The 14361-nt window shown below is 40.0% G+C and overlaps 1 protein-coding gene across 1 annotated transcript in view; it reads right to left on the reverse strand.

Moving 5' to 3' along the window:
* Positions 1 to 4943: 4943 nt before the first annotated feature.
* Positions 4944 to 14361, reverse strand: part of LOC140235046 (guanylate cyclase soluble subunit beta-1-like) — a 53204-nt gene continuing 43786 nt past the window's right edge. The window contains exons 4-8 of the mRNA XM_072315083.1: positions 9341 to 10322; positions 8815 to 9040; positions 8170 to 8310; positions 5540 to 5694; positions 4944 to 5082 (exon numbers count right to left, since the gene is read on the reverse strand). Coding sequence (XP_072171184.1) covers positions 4944 to 5082; positions 5540 to 5694; positions 8170 to 8310; positions 8815 to 9040; positions 9341 to 10322 — 1643 coding nt within the window. The remainder of the gene's footprint in view (positions 5083 to 5539; positions 5695 to 8169; positions 8311 to 8814; positions 9041 to 9340; positions 10323 to 14361) is intronic.

Here is a 14361-nt window from a genome sequence, read left to right on the forward strand (position 1 = left end):
TTGCTGTCTTCCCTGCCTCCTCCATCACTGTCCCACCTAGCTCCTCCCTCCCCCTCACTATCTCTTTCTCTCTCATAATGTCTTCCACAAATGTTTCTTGATCATGTATAAGGAAAAAAACAGAAGTGGTATTTTCCACATTTTTTTTTTTTTGTGTGTGTGTGTGGACTTTTTCACCTTGACCGTTGAAGACGAGTTCCGAGTGTACTCAAGCAGGTGTCTGTTGGAAATGTGTGTTGTAGCAAAATCAGCCCATCCTCCACGGGTTAACAGCAGATTTCACTCAGTCATCTGCCATGAGGAGGATTGATGGTTGCTAGAGAAAAAAATACACTTGGTAACATGGAATGAGACTTGTTAAATGGACAATTCTTCTGAGTTAACAGTTGCTTGTATGAGTTAAACATTGCAGAACAATACTCGGGAGATTTTTATTTTGATTTGCTGTCTCTCTGATCTTCATGATGTAAAACAGAAAGTGGGAAAATTTACCACCCCTCAGTCATTCTTATGACTGCTACCCAGAGAGCTACTTGTTGAAGATGTTTTCTGATTCACTGCAATGTGTTGTTGGGATTTTGTGCTAAAGCAAAATCTGCTGTTTTGTTTTGTTTTGATTGTTAATTACATATCACGAAACCCACTAATTTTGTGCAGGTTCACTTTTGATGTCACACTAGCATGAAGGAAGAAACTGTTTGTGTTGTGTACAACTCACGTTCTGCTGATAAAAGTGGACTAAACTTTGTACAATAGAGTATTCATATGCTGAAAATAGTAATCCTATATCTACATGTTTTCTAACTTTGCGTCAGCTTTGCTCGTTCACACAGTCCAGAATGTGTGTGTATTTGTGTCAATTTTATCTCTCTATGCAAATAGCTATCATGCTGAACTATCACTTGCTTAAATATTACTGTAAAAGTGGAAATTTTTGCAGTGTGGAAATTTTGCACGCATTTTGTGCAGCCAGAAAGTAGCGTGAAAATAAAAGCATGTGAATATTTTGCTTGCCATATGTTCCAATAGTTTATGCCTTGATTCCTCGGAATAAAAAAAGTGGAATTCACATTACCTGGCTGAGCACGAAAATTACTCACATGAAAATATCCACTTTTACAATATGCACAGTGAATTTACATGTGCAGTGATTTACACTATGATGATAAATGGATGTGATGGAGGAGTGTTCATATATTGTCTGTTTTTTAACCTAATTTACAAATTGCCCTTCATCGACGAGCTTCCGCCAATAGATAACGATCGTTCTAATCCCTTATGGCGGGAGGTACAGTACTACAGATTTATCAGATGAGTGTTCTTGCGTCGAGTTGTGTTTATTGCAACCGATTAATGAATTGACCTTCATCGACATGAATACAACGCGATTATTCATCGTCTTTGAGTAGTAGCCATAAAAAAAAAAGTCATAGGCCATACATACATCCCAAAAATAAACCTGATGAAATTTGATTTAGCATTCCTTAATCAAAGTATGAATTTGCCCCTAAAAATGTTTGTGGGGATTTTTTTTTTCACATGCATCAGGATGTTTTCAATGATTTTGTAGTATCTTGCAGATACAGTATTGCAGTAATGAAATCTTGCATTCATGTTACAACTAAATAGACAAAATAGTGGTATGACTGAATTAAAACTCCATGATATTTCCAGCTGTAAAAATGTACATTGGTGTTTCACATTTCACAATGTCAGATAAAACAGCCGTGTTAAAGGCAATAAACGAAAATATGGGTATCCTAAAAATTATCTTGTTAAGGTTATGAGTTCTTTGTGATCTTATTGTATTGGGAATAAAGTGACTGACAGTTTTGTCGATCATGTAACAGGCTTTTTGCAATCTGCTTATTCATTGGGATGACATGTTTTGTGGCCTTTTGTCAGTTATTGCTTGCCCCATGTGGATGTTTTATCATGGTGCCAAATGTATTTCTCAACACACACACATATACATGTACATCATGTATAAACTTCCATATGTGTATGATTTTATTGTGTGTGCATATACAGTATACAATTCACGTACATGTATGAATACACACACACACATAATACATAAATTATATGTATGTATGTATGTATATATATATATTCACATTATAATGGACATGTGTGAAAATTACCATGCATTTTGGGAGATTTTTTGGGAACTGATTCATATACGTGTACTCGGTGTTCTATGTGTTTATATGTCTCTAATGTAAATTTCTTGATATAGCTATCAATCAATTATATTATTGACAGTAATAAATGGGGTGAAGACACATGGATTATACAGTTGTAATTGTGTTTTGCCTTACATAACATCTGTTTGATGGAAATGAAATATTCAGACGGGATTCAATATTTCTTGACTAGCAACAAATAGTATACATCAGAATATAAAACCATGCAGTGGATATTTGGATATTTAAATGCGATTGAGAAGACGGAAACAAAACGTCACTGGACAATAAATTATTATGCATAATATGTGCACTTAGTAAATCATCTTATATTCGAATTTGATATAATTTTGTTTTATATCATCTCTGTTGACCAATCATAGAAAGCTAATACTGCCTGAACGTGATCTCAACTGCCCAATTACATTTCAAAATTGTCAAGTGATTAAACAGAGATATTTTTCTTATCTAATATACTTTCTTGTAGATACATATGGGCCTGTCAAATGCAGTCTATATCGTGGAACTGAATCAATTATGTCCACACACTTTCTATTAATGAAACACCTGAGAAGTATGACGTGTGTGTTTCTGCATTCAGTTACCATACTTGTCACACTTCACTCACGCTTTTGTTTCTTTGTGGGTCATTAATGATTGCTTATTGCATAAGCGGTATTGAAAATTTGGCATTACAGGACTGATTCGGGAATTGATACAAATTGCAGCGAACATTTAGGTTCCACCATTTTTATGCATTGTCCACCTGTTACATTCAAGTACTGTTTGCAGTGTAAGCTGTCTTACAGCAGGTCTAAAATTTGAGTTTGAAAGCAGTACAGAAGGATCATTCAGTCAATCAGAGAAACAAAGTTATCAACCTGAACAAAATATAGTAACACAGAATAATATGATCCATGAACAGTAATCTATGAAGACAATGAAAATCGAAAAAGTATTGGTCATAATAATCAATCATAAGAAATAGTCTTGTTTTGTGTCAAATATATACAATATATACAAATTACACCCTTTATCAGCTCGTTGAGAGAATTCCACAATATGAATGTCATGATTCTAAGAACTTATCATACAGAGATACAAAGCTGAAGCCAAAATAACCATTGTGAAACTTCAGGCATTCAGCCCAGGTCCTCAGACCAAAACAACTGAGACACACTTTCTTTTGCATCTTGCACACTTACGAAGGGGCTGACTTCCTTACAGTGCTACTAAAGCTTAGGGCTGAATGCTGAGTTCACAATGGTCTATCTATTGGCTTGCTCTCTGTATGAATATACTGTATCTCTATAGAACATCATAGAAACAACTAATATAAGAATTCTTATATCCGTGTTTGGGTTATTCGAATAACCCGAACACGGGTATATTGTAAGTTATAATTAAACTTTATTTACAGACAAAATACCTTTCTGCGACTAATTTTTTTTTCTGCACCCTTTGTCGTGTAAATTGGAGAGAACGTATTTCTAGAGTAGAAAAGGATATATTGAAAGAGTCTATTAAAACATTCTCGTCCTGTTTGTTATTCTTGCATCTCCCTACACTATAAAAAACACATACAAAAATGTAACAAAAACAACAGACAACACAGAACCGATTGGTATTCTGATTAACCAAACAAGAACAAATTCAGAACAGTTATTCAGAAATACTACTTTGAGAAAAAAAATGAAGGCAAGCTAGGAACGATGATTTATTATTGATGAAAACGAAAGAAAACGAACAAATGAAAATTGACCATCGCAGCTCTGCATTTGCCCGCGTTCAAACATGCAAATTTAATGTAAGCCCTGTACGAGCGCTATATTGGGCAACTTGCGAGGAAACAAATGCAATACATTCCAGCTATACGGTAATTATGCAGCCATGAGACGTTTGCGCAGCACCTGACTCGGTCATTAATGATGCAAGCTCACCACTACACGGTTATCAATGCCACATTGCGCAGGATACGAATCGCAACTCCTAAAAGTACTTCACATCTGCTCAGCGATTACTGTTCTGACAAGCCCACTTTAAGTGCTGTTGTGCTCTGTGAATTATGAAAGAGCTCCGAAATACTTAAAAGAAGTGAACAAAGATAAGAATATTGATTTGACAGAAACTTTGTGCAAGTAAGAAAGACACTACTTCTACTTTACGTTTAATGGACACATGTCTACTTGCATTTTTGGATTAACTCATCATTTGAAGTCATACGACTAAAGTTTATGAGCAAACCGTTGAAAGAAAGTCGCACACACAGACACACACACAAACACACCAACACACCTACACATGCACACACTCACAGTTTTGGCACATACATAAGATTTCTCTGATGTCCACTGCTTAGACTTATTCAAGAATGCCTATAAACCCTTTTAAGTGTCGCCAGGTGCTACATACGTAGAGCTAGCCAGGTCAAATAAATGACACCTCTATAAGAGTATTATCTGCAGGAAGTATTACGCAAAGAAAGGTGATACGAGAGTTAAGACAGCCGAAATTGAAGCAGTCTCCTCTTTTTCTCTTCGATACAAAAAATGAAAAATAAAATCGCTTCGTTGTTCTAAACCAGAATCTTTGTTCATGCACGCGCGATCACAGAGAAATAAAACGACCACTTTACATCTATCTATCTGGGAGTGAGTGATAGGCGAACGCCCAATAACAGAGAGAAAAGACAAATCAATTTTGTTCGCAGGTGAAATCTGGCATTTGTTGTGCGTGACGTCAGCTCCGTTGACTCATTTAGGGCTCGGCCGCCGCCACGGCCGGTTTGCGGGTGAGGAAAAAGCACCTCATTGGCTTCGGTTTGCCTTTCATGTTGACCAGCCCTCTGTACTCGAAGTCAAAGGTCGGGTCCTCGTTCTGTGGGTCCATCAGGCAACTGTAAAAAAAATATCAAATGATAATAATGGTAACGAGGATGATGATGGTAATAATAATAATGATGATGATGATAATAATAATAATAATAATAATAATAACAATAATAATAATAATAATAATAATAATAATAATAATAATAACAATAATAATAATAATAATAATAATAATAATAATAATAAAAATAATAATAATAATAATAATAATAATAATAATAATAATGATAATAATAATTAATAATAATGATGATGATAATAATAATAATAATACCAGTTTCAATAATGAAAGACATAAATCTCGATCGATTGTCTATAGATGATTAACCATCATTGTCAAAGTAAGCACATTATACCACATTAAAGAAGACGAGAAAAGCATATCATAATGTGAAGTATGATAATAGCTGTAATTTTCATATTTCTTTTTTTTCTGCAAGGGAGAAGACCACTTCTGCTTACTCGTAGGCGTTTTCAGACACGTTGATCTTGTCATTGACACCTGTCGTCTCCGTCCTACTCGTGAGGTTGACGGTGTTGCCGAAGAGACAGTAGCGTGGCATGCGATGGCCCACCACCCCAGTCACCACCTCCCCGCTGTGGATACCAATCGTAATCTGCACGAGAATAAAGAATGAACGATCGTCATAGCAATAGAGGGGGTATATGTACATCGAGAAGGTAATCATTTTTTTTTGGGGGGGGGGGCGTGGACGGACTGAAGGCCATATGAGCAAAAGTAAACCACCGTTTTGCAACATTTCCGAAGACTTGGTTTGTTTTGTTTTTGTTTTTGTTTTTAAGCCACATAACATGACATCTTACCAAGGCCTGGAAATCTGTCATCTTGTCCCGAGCGAGCCTTGCAATGTACAGGGCGTTGCTTGTGTATTTGAAATTCTCTATCATGATATATAAGCAACAAGACTACGATATGGCTTCCCAATACTTTAGGATGCATCTAACTTGCTCTGACTTTAATGATGGGCACTTACGTAACAAATTCATAAATCATGACAGGATTCCTGAATAAAGATTGTGATATCTAATGCTTCACGGCCCGATGATTGATATTGGTGTTTCATGGCCAAATCAAACGAAGATGCGTCACTTGAGTTTGAAAAGAGCGTTGAGGTGCCTCGAACGCTATGGCCATAGTGACAACTTAACGCCCATTTCTCAACCGACGCGCTTACTCAGGTGCATCTGTCATTGAACCAATACATCCACGATGAGGTGACAATACCTAAACATTTCAATGATCATCACTATGTAAGAATTTGTCGCATTTGTTCATGAGCTTTAAAGAATACAAGTTTTCCCGATGTTCATCTTTCTCGAGATGAGGAGAATGGTATGGATTAAGGCATTAAATCTCGGACGGCCTAAACACTGGAATCGATTCTATCACTTTCAGTCCTGAATTCAGTTCCCACGCTCACATTTTACTGTTCCGCCTCGTCTTCTGCATGTGTATAGATCACAAATTCGGTATATGTCAATGTATGAGTAGAATATAATATATAGCAAAAGTAATAGCGTACACAGTAGCGTATGCCATTAGTGATTAGTGTATAGGCGGTAGGTTTACGACAGAAAAGCTTATACCACACGGCCTATGACGAAATTGATGGCACGTACTCTCTCTTATGTATAAATGATAGTAGAGAGTACACAAGGAACCTATAAAAATGAATTAACGGCTCTCAGACACCGCCATGTAAGCCCAATGCTTCCATGTTCTAATTATAGTAGCGTGTTTGGGACGCTGGCATACTTTCTGCCACGACAGGAATATTGTGTCTTTGCTTCGTCGTGGATCCTGAGGTAAATTATGTTCGCTACATTCATCACTGACAAAACCTTGAGGATGCGGATGCGTCGCGTCGTGCCACCGTGAAACTTAGACGACTTTACGACCACCATCTCGACAAGCCGGATGGTATCGGCCATTTCCATGTTCAACGAGATGACACGCATCTTTATATGGAGGTAAGCAGATTTTACGGCAGTTCTTATTAAGTATGATGTTTTTCCTATCACTATGGTAATCTGCCGACGAATAACAGAAGAATGTAAACAACGCTAAGTAAGACCGTGATTTCGTTAATTTTCTGTACTAGAAAGACGGATTATCGTCATTGTCAACATGAACATTTACAGTATAAATCTGTTATGGGGGGGGGGGGGGGGGGCAACTCATGAGGGAGCTTCAAGCCAAGGGGTTCGTCTTTAAGTTTTGGGCTTAAGATGTGCATGTGGGGATTATGAGAAAAATACGCCAGAAGATTCTTCTCCGGGCAATTTGGACTTTTCGGGCATGGCCAAGTGTAATAAAATTCTCCAGTGAATTAACCACGTGCACGAGCTGCTGAGTGCGTAAGCGGTACTGCTATTAAATCCTTCTGCTTGATTCATTATCACTGTGATGTATTCGAAATCAACTTTCATTTGGACACAAACCAAATGTAGGAACAGTGTGTGGGGGATGTGGCGAAATGCTTTACGAGGAAAATGACTTTCCATGGATGAGGGAATCATTTCATTCATATTTTCATTATCACTGTGATGTATTTGAAATCAACTTTCATTTGGACACAAACCAAATGTAGGAACAGGGTGTGGGGGATGTGGCGGAACGCTTTGGGATGGCAATGACTTTCCATGGATGAGGGAATGCTGGAAGATGGAATAAAAAAAAATAAAAAAAACCGAGATGGATGCCGAAAGGAAGACCTAATCGGAACGCGCAAAAACGAAACAAGAAGGAATCGTCAAAGAAGAAGCAGCAATGCGAAGAGTGATGCGAGCGGAAAGAATGAAAATAGAGAAGAAGAAGAAGAGGAGAGATTATGAAAGGTGATAGAAGCAAGGAAAAGAACCAAGACGAAGTCAGGATGAATGTCAAGTAACACCGAAATGCACCTCTGCCTCCTTAAAGCAGTAATCTCGATAGCCGCAATATCGACTCTTATTATTCTTTGTCAAAAGAAAAGTCAGTACCGTTGTGTATTGGGGATAAAACAGGAAGATAACCACAGAGAAAGAGAACAATACACCAGTGACCAATGGTGACCAGTGGTGACCCTTACAACAATTGGAACTCCTTCCATCATGACTTCCTTGGACAGCTCTTTCATGTCCAGTGCCATCCTGGCGATGCATCGTGCGTGGTCCGCGCAGGGCACGGGGAGGCCGCTCACAGCCATATACTTGTCACCGACGGTTTCCACCTGTGTGAGAATGTCAGGGGATTTAGTCAGTACGTTCTGATCGATGTTCGATGAGTATAAAAAGTAATAATAAAATTATAAAGTCAATGACATGTCGTTGGTTAAGAGGATCTTCTATTAACAAAAGGCAGAACTCCCTTTTTGAAAGCACTCCATAAAATGTCTTGCGCAAGACTCGATGAGGGAGACCATTTTAAGCGATCAGATAGGCACCACTGTCAGACTGCAGAAAATTAAAAATTAACAACAAACAATAATCGTACACAAACAGGTTGTAATGAAAGCCTATTAAAGTGAAGATGATTGTCTGGCTTCAGTTACCACGATGTAATTGCATTAACGGATAAATTCACGATTACATGTACACAGACTGATGACTAAGCCGCATTGGACTAACCGCTCTCTTGGTACTGCTCACACATCATACTAATTTCAGCATGGTTGCTAAATCCTCCCGAGGGTACTATGGGATGTACAATACCTGTCCTGCTGCCCTCAAATTACCTTGTATACATCGGGGTTTCGTTCGGTGAGGACGTCGAACTTCGTGTAGACGCTGTTGAGGAGGTTCACGATCTTCATGGCGTCGCTCGAATACTTCTTGCAGAATTCTCCGAAGCCGGTGATGCCGCTGAACATGAGTGTCACGCACTCGAACTTCTTGGCCGGTACCGGCCGTCGATGACGGAGCTCGTTGGCGACGGATGGTGGAAGAATGGAGTAGAGCAATCTATGGACAGGAGAACGAAGAGTTCCATTAATCAGACATTTTGCCCTAGCCGCAAAAAAGATTCAATCCTGAGAAGTAACTCCATACTCGATCCCGTCCTTGAAAAATGACAAGAGAAGAGTCTTGTTTCTGAAAAATTATGACATGAACACTCAGCGTGCCTCTGCACTACTTGACGCAAGTAACAGAAATACTGTACAACTTTTAACGAATCACATCGTAATAAGCATGCTGATGGTATAAATTCCTATGTGGACATTTCATGAAGACATGAATTGGGTATTTGATGATGGAAGTTACCTGTCCGTCTTCTTTTTCTCGTTCTCAATTTCACGGTACGTCTGCTGCAGCTTGTCGGTGAGGATCTCCAATTTCTGCGTGAACTTGTACTCCTCCTCGAACCTCTCCGAGATGAGTACCAGATCCCGCGTGGCGTCGTGCAGCGGGATGTCACTCAGGTACAGCTCGCGTCGACGCAGCTCGTCCAGGTTGATCACATGAGGGGAGCAGAGATAGAGGAGCACGCCGGACTCGGGCACGTGCAGCATCTGACCTTTGAGCTTGAGCGCAGGTATGGATCCGTTGCGGGGATTCTTGGAGTAGACCACGCCAGGATTGGTCTCCAGGACGTAGATGGTGTTGGCGTGACTGAGAATGGACTTAAATGTGAAATCCATGTGAGGACGCACAATGTGGAATAAATCTGTGATGAGACAGTTTGGTTTACTGATTGCCGTCACGACTCGCCGGAGAGAGTTCCCGGCCTGCTCTACCTCCATTTTCTCATTGAACATGATATGGAAAGGCAGGATTCTGCAGAGGGATGACGGACTGATCTTGGGCTCCTTCGAAAGCGTCAGCAGGCTCTGCTGGTCGTGTAGAGCTGTCGACATGCGTTCTGTCTTCTTCTTTTCGATGATGGCGAACTGGACGTGATCGCAGTCTTCACCTCTATTCTTGATGATCTCGACTTCCACTTCAGAGCCGTGGAGCGTCTTGGCAACGCTGCGAACCAACCCGATGACGATGTGCTCCAGGCCCTGTCGCTCGGAGTAGTAGTGGAGCACGAGGGCGCCATCACTTTCACGGGTGCTGCACCTGAAAGAGGGTGCTCGCATACCGGGGTAGATGGAAGCCAGATGGTCGTGGAGGGCGTCAAGGTTCTGCAGGAAATGGCGCGTGTTGGAGCCGAGAACGTTGAGGATTTTATCGTATCCAGACTCGACGCAGAACTCGAAAAACATTCTGCCGAACGCCTCCAGCAAATCATTGGCGCTGATGCCTAAAAATGGACAGAAGACAGAAAAAAACAGTGTCAATAGACTTTCATATCACGAATTCATCGTCATTCATCAACGAGAACACCTTTCCTGCTAAAATCCGAGGCAGAGAATTTAAGATGAGTGACGTTGATCACAAGTGTGATTAATGACAAGTCAGAATCAATCTCTAGTCTCACCTGCCATTTACTTCTTAAAGAAAACTTCTGGTCACAGGGAATATTAGGCGGTCTAAAAGCACTCAAATTTGTGTGACTGATTTTCCATGTAGATCAACATCATTACAATCTGCATGTGTGTCATTAGCGTCTTTATTTTTTAATGGAAATGTCACCACCTTACACACCCACTTTTGACTCGAAACCTACTTTAATTGGTGAAAGAAATCATTTTACGGTCGTGCAGTAGGATTATGTGGGATGGGAGAAGGAAATATAAGAAGGCGTTACAAGTTCGGAATGAGTATAAATCAGAATCAATTGCGGAGATTATCGACGAGATCAGGAAGATGCACAGTATATTCTTCACTAGAACATTTGCGTTCGTAAACTTATAAAATTTATGTTGACACATGGATCAAGATATGGTGGATGATGCCCTAAAACTTGCTTCACACTACATTTCGTATCCCATTATTTCTGTAGCACTTTTGTGGATCCAACGCCTTTGGGGTTTGAAGAATCGACCAACCGAGAAGCTGTTAAGTTCTTTGACGTCTGTGCATCAAAGGCATGCGTAAATGAAAACTTGGATTGATATCTTATCCGAATGTGTTCTGGATTTTGCACGCCCACGGATCATGTTTGATGGTTGCTAAGGTAACCACGTCAGTTAGGGAGAGACGATGATGCGGAAGAGGGAATTACTGATCACCGCAGGCTAATAAAGTAAGGTGTTTAAGAGGTGTTACTATCCTGTCATCAGCTAATCGTTTCATCCATCATATACTGTTACACCGATTGAATTCTTACTAAATCTCCTCCATTAACCCTAAGCCAGGGTCCGAGTCATTGCTTGAGAATGACCTGTCTCTTTACCTACATCCTGCTATGGGGATATTTGTTTGTATCAAGCCCAGATTATCAGTTTGTGTCCCCCAAAATGGTCTGTCTCTCCCCAGAACCAGAACTGATTTGGGCAATCGTCGGTAATGGTGGTTGCATCTGCCTTAATGTGGCTTTGCCTTTTCCTGTATGACGGGATGATGGTTCCACATAGGAAGGCGAATCTAAAACGCCATTCCCGTCGTTTGAGGTCGGCATGAAGCAAACATTGCGAAGTTCTGGTGGGGAAAAAAAGCACGACTGTCAGTCAGAGCGAATCGGCGCCACCGAGCATTTCGTGCCCTATTACTGTTCTCGCCAGCCTTGATAGAGGAAGAGGCGCGATCATTCATAATCAATTTAATTGAGAGAGTGAGGAGGACATCCGCACTTCACGTTTATCACCTAGTTTGACAACGCAGACTCCACTGTGGAAGATAATGACAGTTCTTCTTTATTTGATATATGACGGACTGGTCTAAAAAAAAAGAAGAAGAAGATTGAAGCTATTTTCCTGCATGTAGTTGCGTCAGTTCTTTGTCAATTCAAAATTTGTCGCGGGAAATGGCGGTTAAGAGGTAACATAAACCGGATACCGTGTGCTAGGCGTGAAAAGTGCAAATCAACTTCGAACGTGACGCCTTGCTCGTCAGACTAATGCTCAAAAGCGCGGCATCCTACTCGTGTCAATACATAATGGCTGAGCCCCTCCTAGCCTTCATTTTATTGGATGCGCCATAATTACGTCCATGATAGTGCCAGCGGCATCTCCAGGCCACATAAAAACAGATACCAATACCTTGTTCGCTAATATTTCACGAAGACTTTTGTTTTGTAACAGAGCATTACATGTATCACTTTCCAGTGTCTTGCACGTCATGTAATATCATAATTGTGTATCTATACCGTTCGGAAATTCAATAAATGGAGAATGATGCGATTATTGATGAGGCTTGGTATCAAACATTGGACGAATTTAAAACTGAACGGCAGTTTAACTCCTGCAATGGTGCTTGTGTAATGATGATTCTTGTAATTTTGTTCATGTGCGGAATAATGCGTCTGACCTTGTGTATGTACTGTCAGTATACTAGTGCGTGGTACTTTGATGGAAAAGTTCCTTCCAAAAAGCTCATAAGAGCGGAATAAGGATATACCCTACTAAATTGCCTCTATGTTAAGCCTGGTGGTTATGTTTTTTGTCTACTCGTTCATTCGTTGTTGTTGCTTTCTTTTGTGCCGTTCAGTCACATTTGCTTGTCATACACTCATGGTATTCTTATTCCGATATGAACTGGATTTCAGTAAGGCTCAGCTATCTTACCCCCCTCCCCTCACATTGCTCTCTTTCGCTCTCGTCAACTCGCAGAAAAGAAGGAGCTCGGTTAGGAGAATCGAAACGGATAAAAGTACCAGTTGGACTGTTCGGGAGAGATTTCCTGTCAGCATCTTCCATGGCTATCTATAAGAGCGTCAAATCCCTATAGTTAAGTAGGAAACTATAGCAACGAGATCTCAATTTATGTATTACGGCAGCAAATAACAGCGGTAAATGGACTTGTACTTTGTGCGATGCCTGTCGGATTTACTACCCCTGCGCATTCTACAGAAGGGAGATCTAACGTGTTGACAAGCTCTCCAGAAGAGATGTTATTACACATAAACAGACGGATATAATCCTCCTGACAGATTTGTAGAAATTTTGTTTTAGTTTGAACGTTGGATTAGTGGGAGTTCGTTTCTTTCTGTTTTTTTTTTTTTTTTTGGGGGGGGGGGTTGGTTTTGTAATGGTTCTCATTTTCTAGATCATGATCATAACATCATGAAACATTTGTAAAAATTCTTGTTTGGCAATGCATGGCAGTTTTCCTTTTTTTCTATTTCAATTCAGGCTGCTGAGATATAGACATATTTGCCAAAAAGATCCGATATGTCGGAGCATATTCGGTCGCAGACGCTATTCATCAAGGGGGAACATCTTTAAAAAAGTCAGAGAGTGGTTTGTTTATCGGAGATTTGCATGCTTGGAAATACGCGTGTTAAATGAGACGAATACGATAACATAATAAAGAGCAATTTTGGAGAATAAGTGTCTGAATCCTCCAGATTTCGTGCCAATGTTATCAACTTCGAGTAAGACACATTTCTTCATTCTAAAGGATGCTTCAAACATCCTCGAGTTCCAACGAGCGATTTGTATTCTCCACAAGTTATTACATCGTCCGTCGTCATGGTCGTTGTCCTCTGAAATGTCTGAAAATGTAGTTTAACAATAATGAACACGAAATTATTTCCTTTTCTATTCTACCCTAGGATTATGAAACATTGTATAGGGCATAGTGAAATCACCAGGAGAACAAACAAAAGTAAACTAAACTAAAATAATTGTGATGCTCTTGGCCCTGTGGGGGGGGGGGGGGAGGGGTGTGAGCAAACTGACCATTGTGACCGCCCAGCTCACAATAATGTGTGTAATTGAACATTTTTAGTAATCTGTTCAGTTAGACTAATGGCTACAGCCATGGCAGGCTGTTCACAGCTGAGCAGGGGGGTTCCGTTTGTTTTATTAGGAGATGTCTCCTTAAAAATTTCAGAGTGACACGTGTATCATAGTTGTTGCCATTTACAAAAAAAAAAAAAGTCAACATCGTTTTTGAGACTATCAGTGCATTTATCACAATAGTTTTGCGCGTCACTCCTTCGTCGACTTTCACTTCTATGAATTTCATTACAGTATTCAAGACTGGACTAATCATCCTCGACTTGAAAACCGCGGTTGTGGAATAAAGTCACTGATGTAGACTATACAACAATATCATTATGCGAATAGCGATAACATGGTTTTCTTTACAAAGAGTTACATATTATGCAGTGTTAGTATTGTTCTCTCACAGGGCTGCGCCAATAGTGATTCCAATGAAGTGTCGTGTAACCTGTATCATGTATGACAACATGTGGCCAAGAGACTGGAAGTGAGAAGGCAAACTTTCTCACCCCT

This window comes from Diadema setosum, chromosome 11, assembly GCF_964275005.1.
Source record: "Diadema setosum chromosome 11, eeDiaSeto1, whole genome shotgun sequence".
Classification (NCBI taxonomy): Eukaryota; Metazoa; Echinodermata; class Echinoidea; order Diadematoida; family Diadematidae; genus Diadema; species Diadema setosum.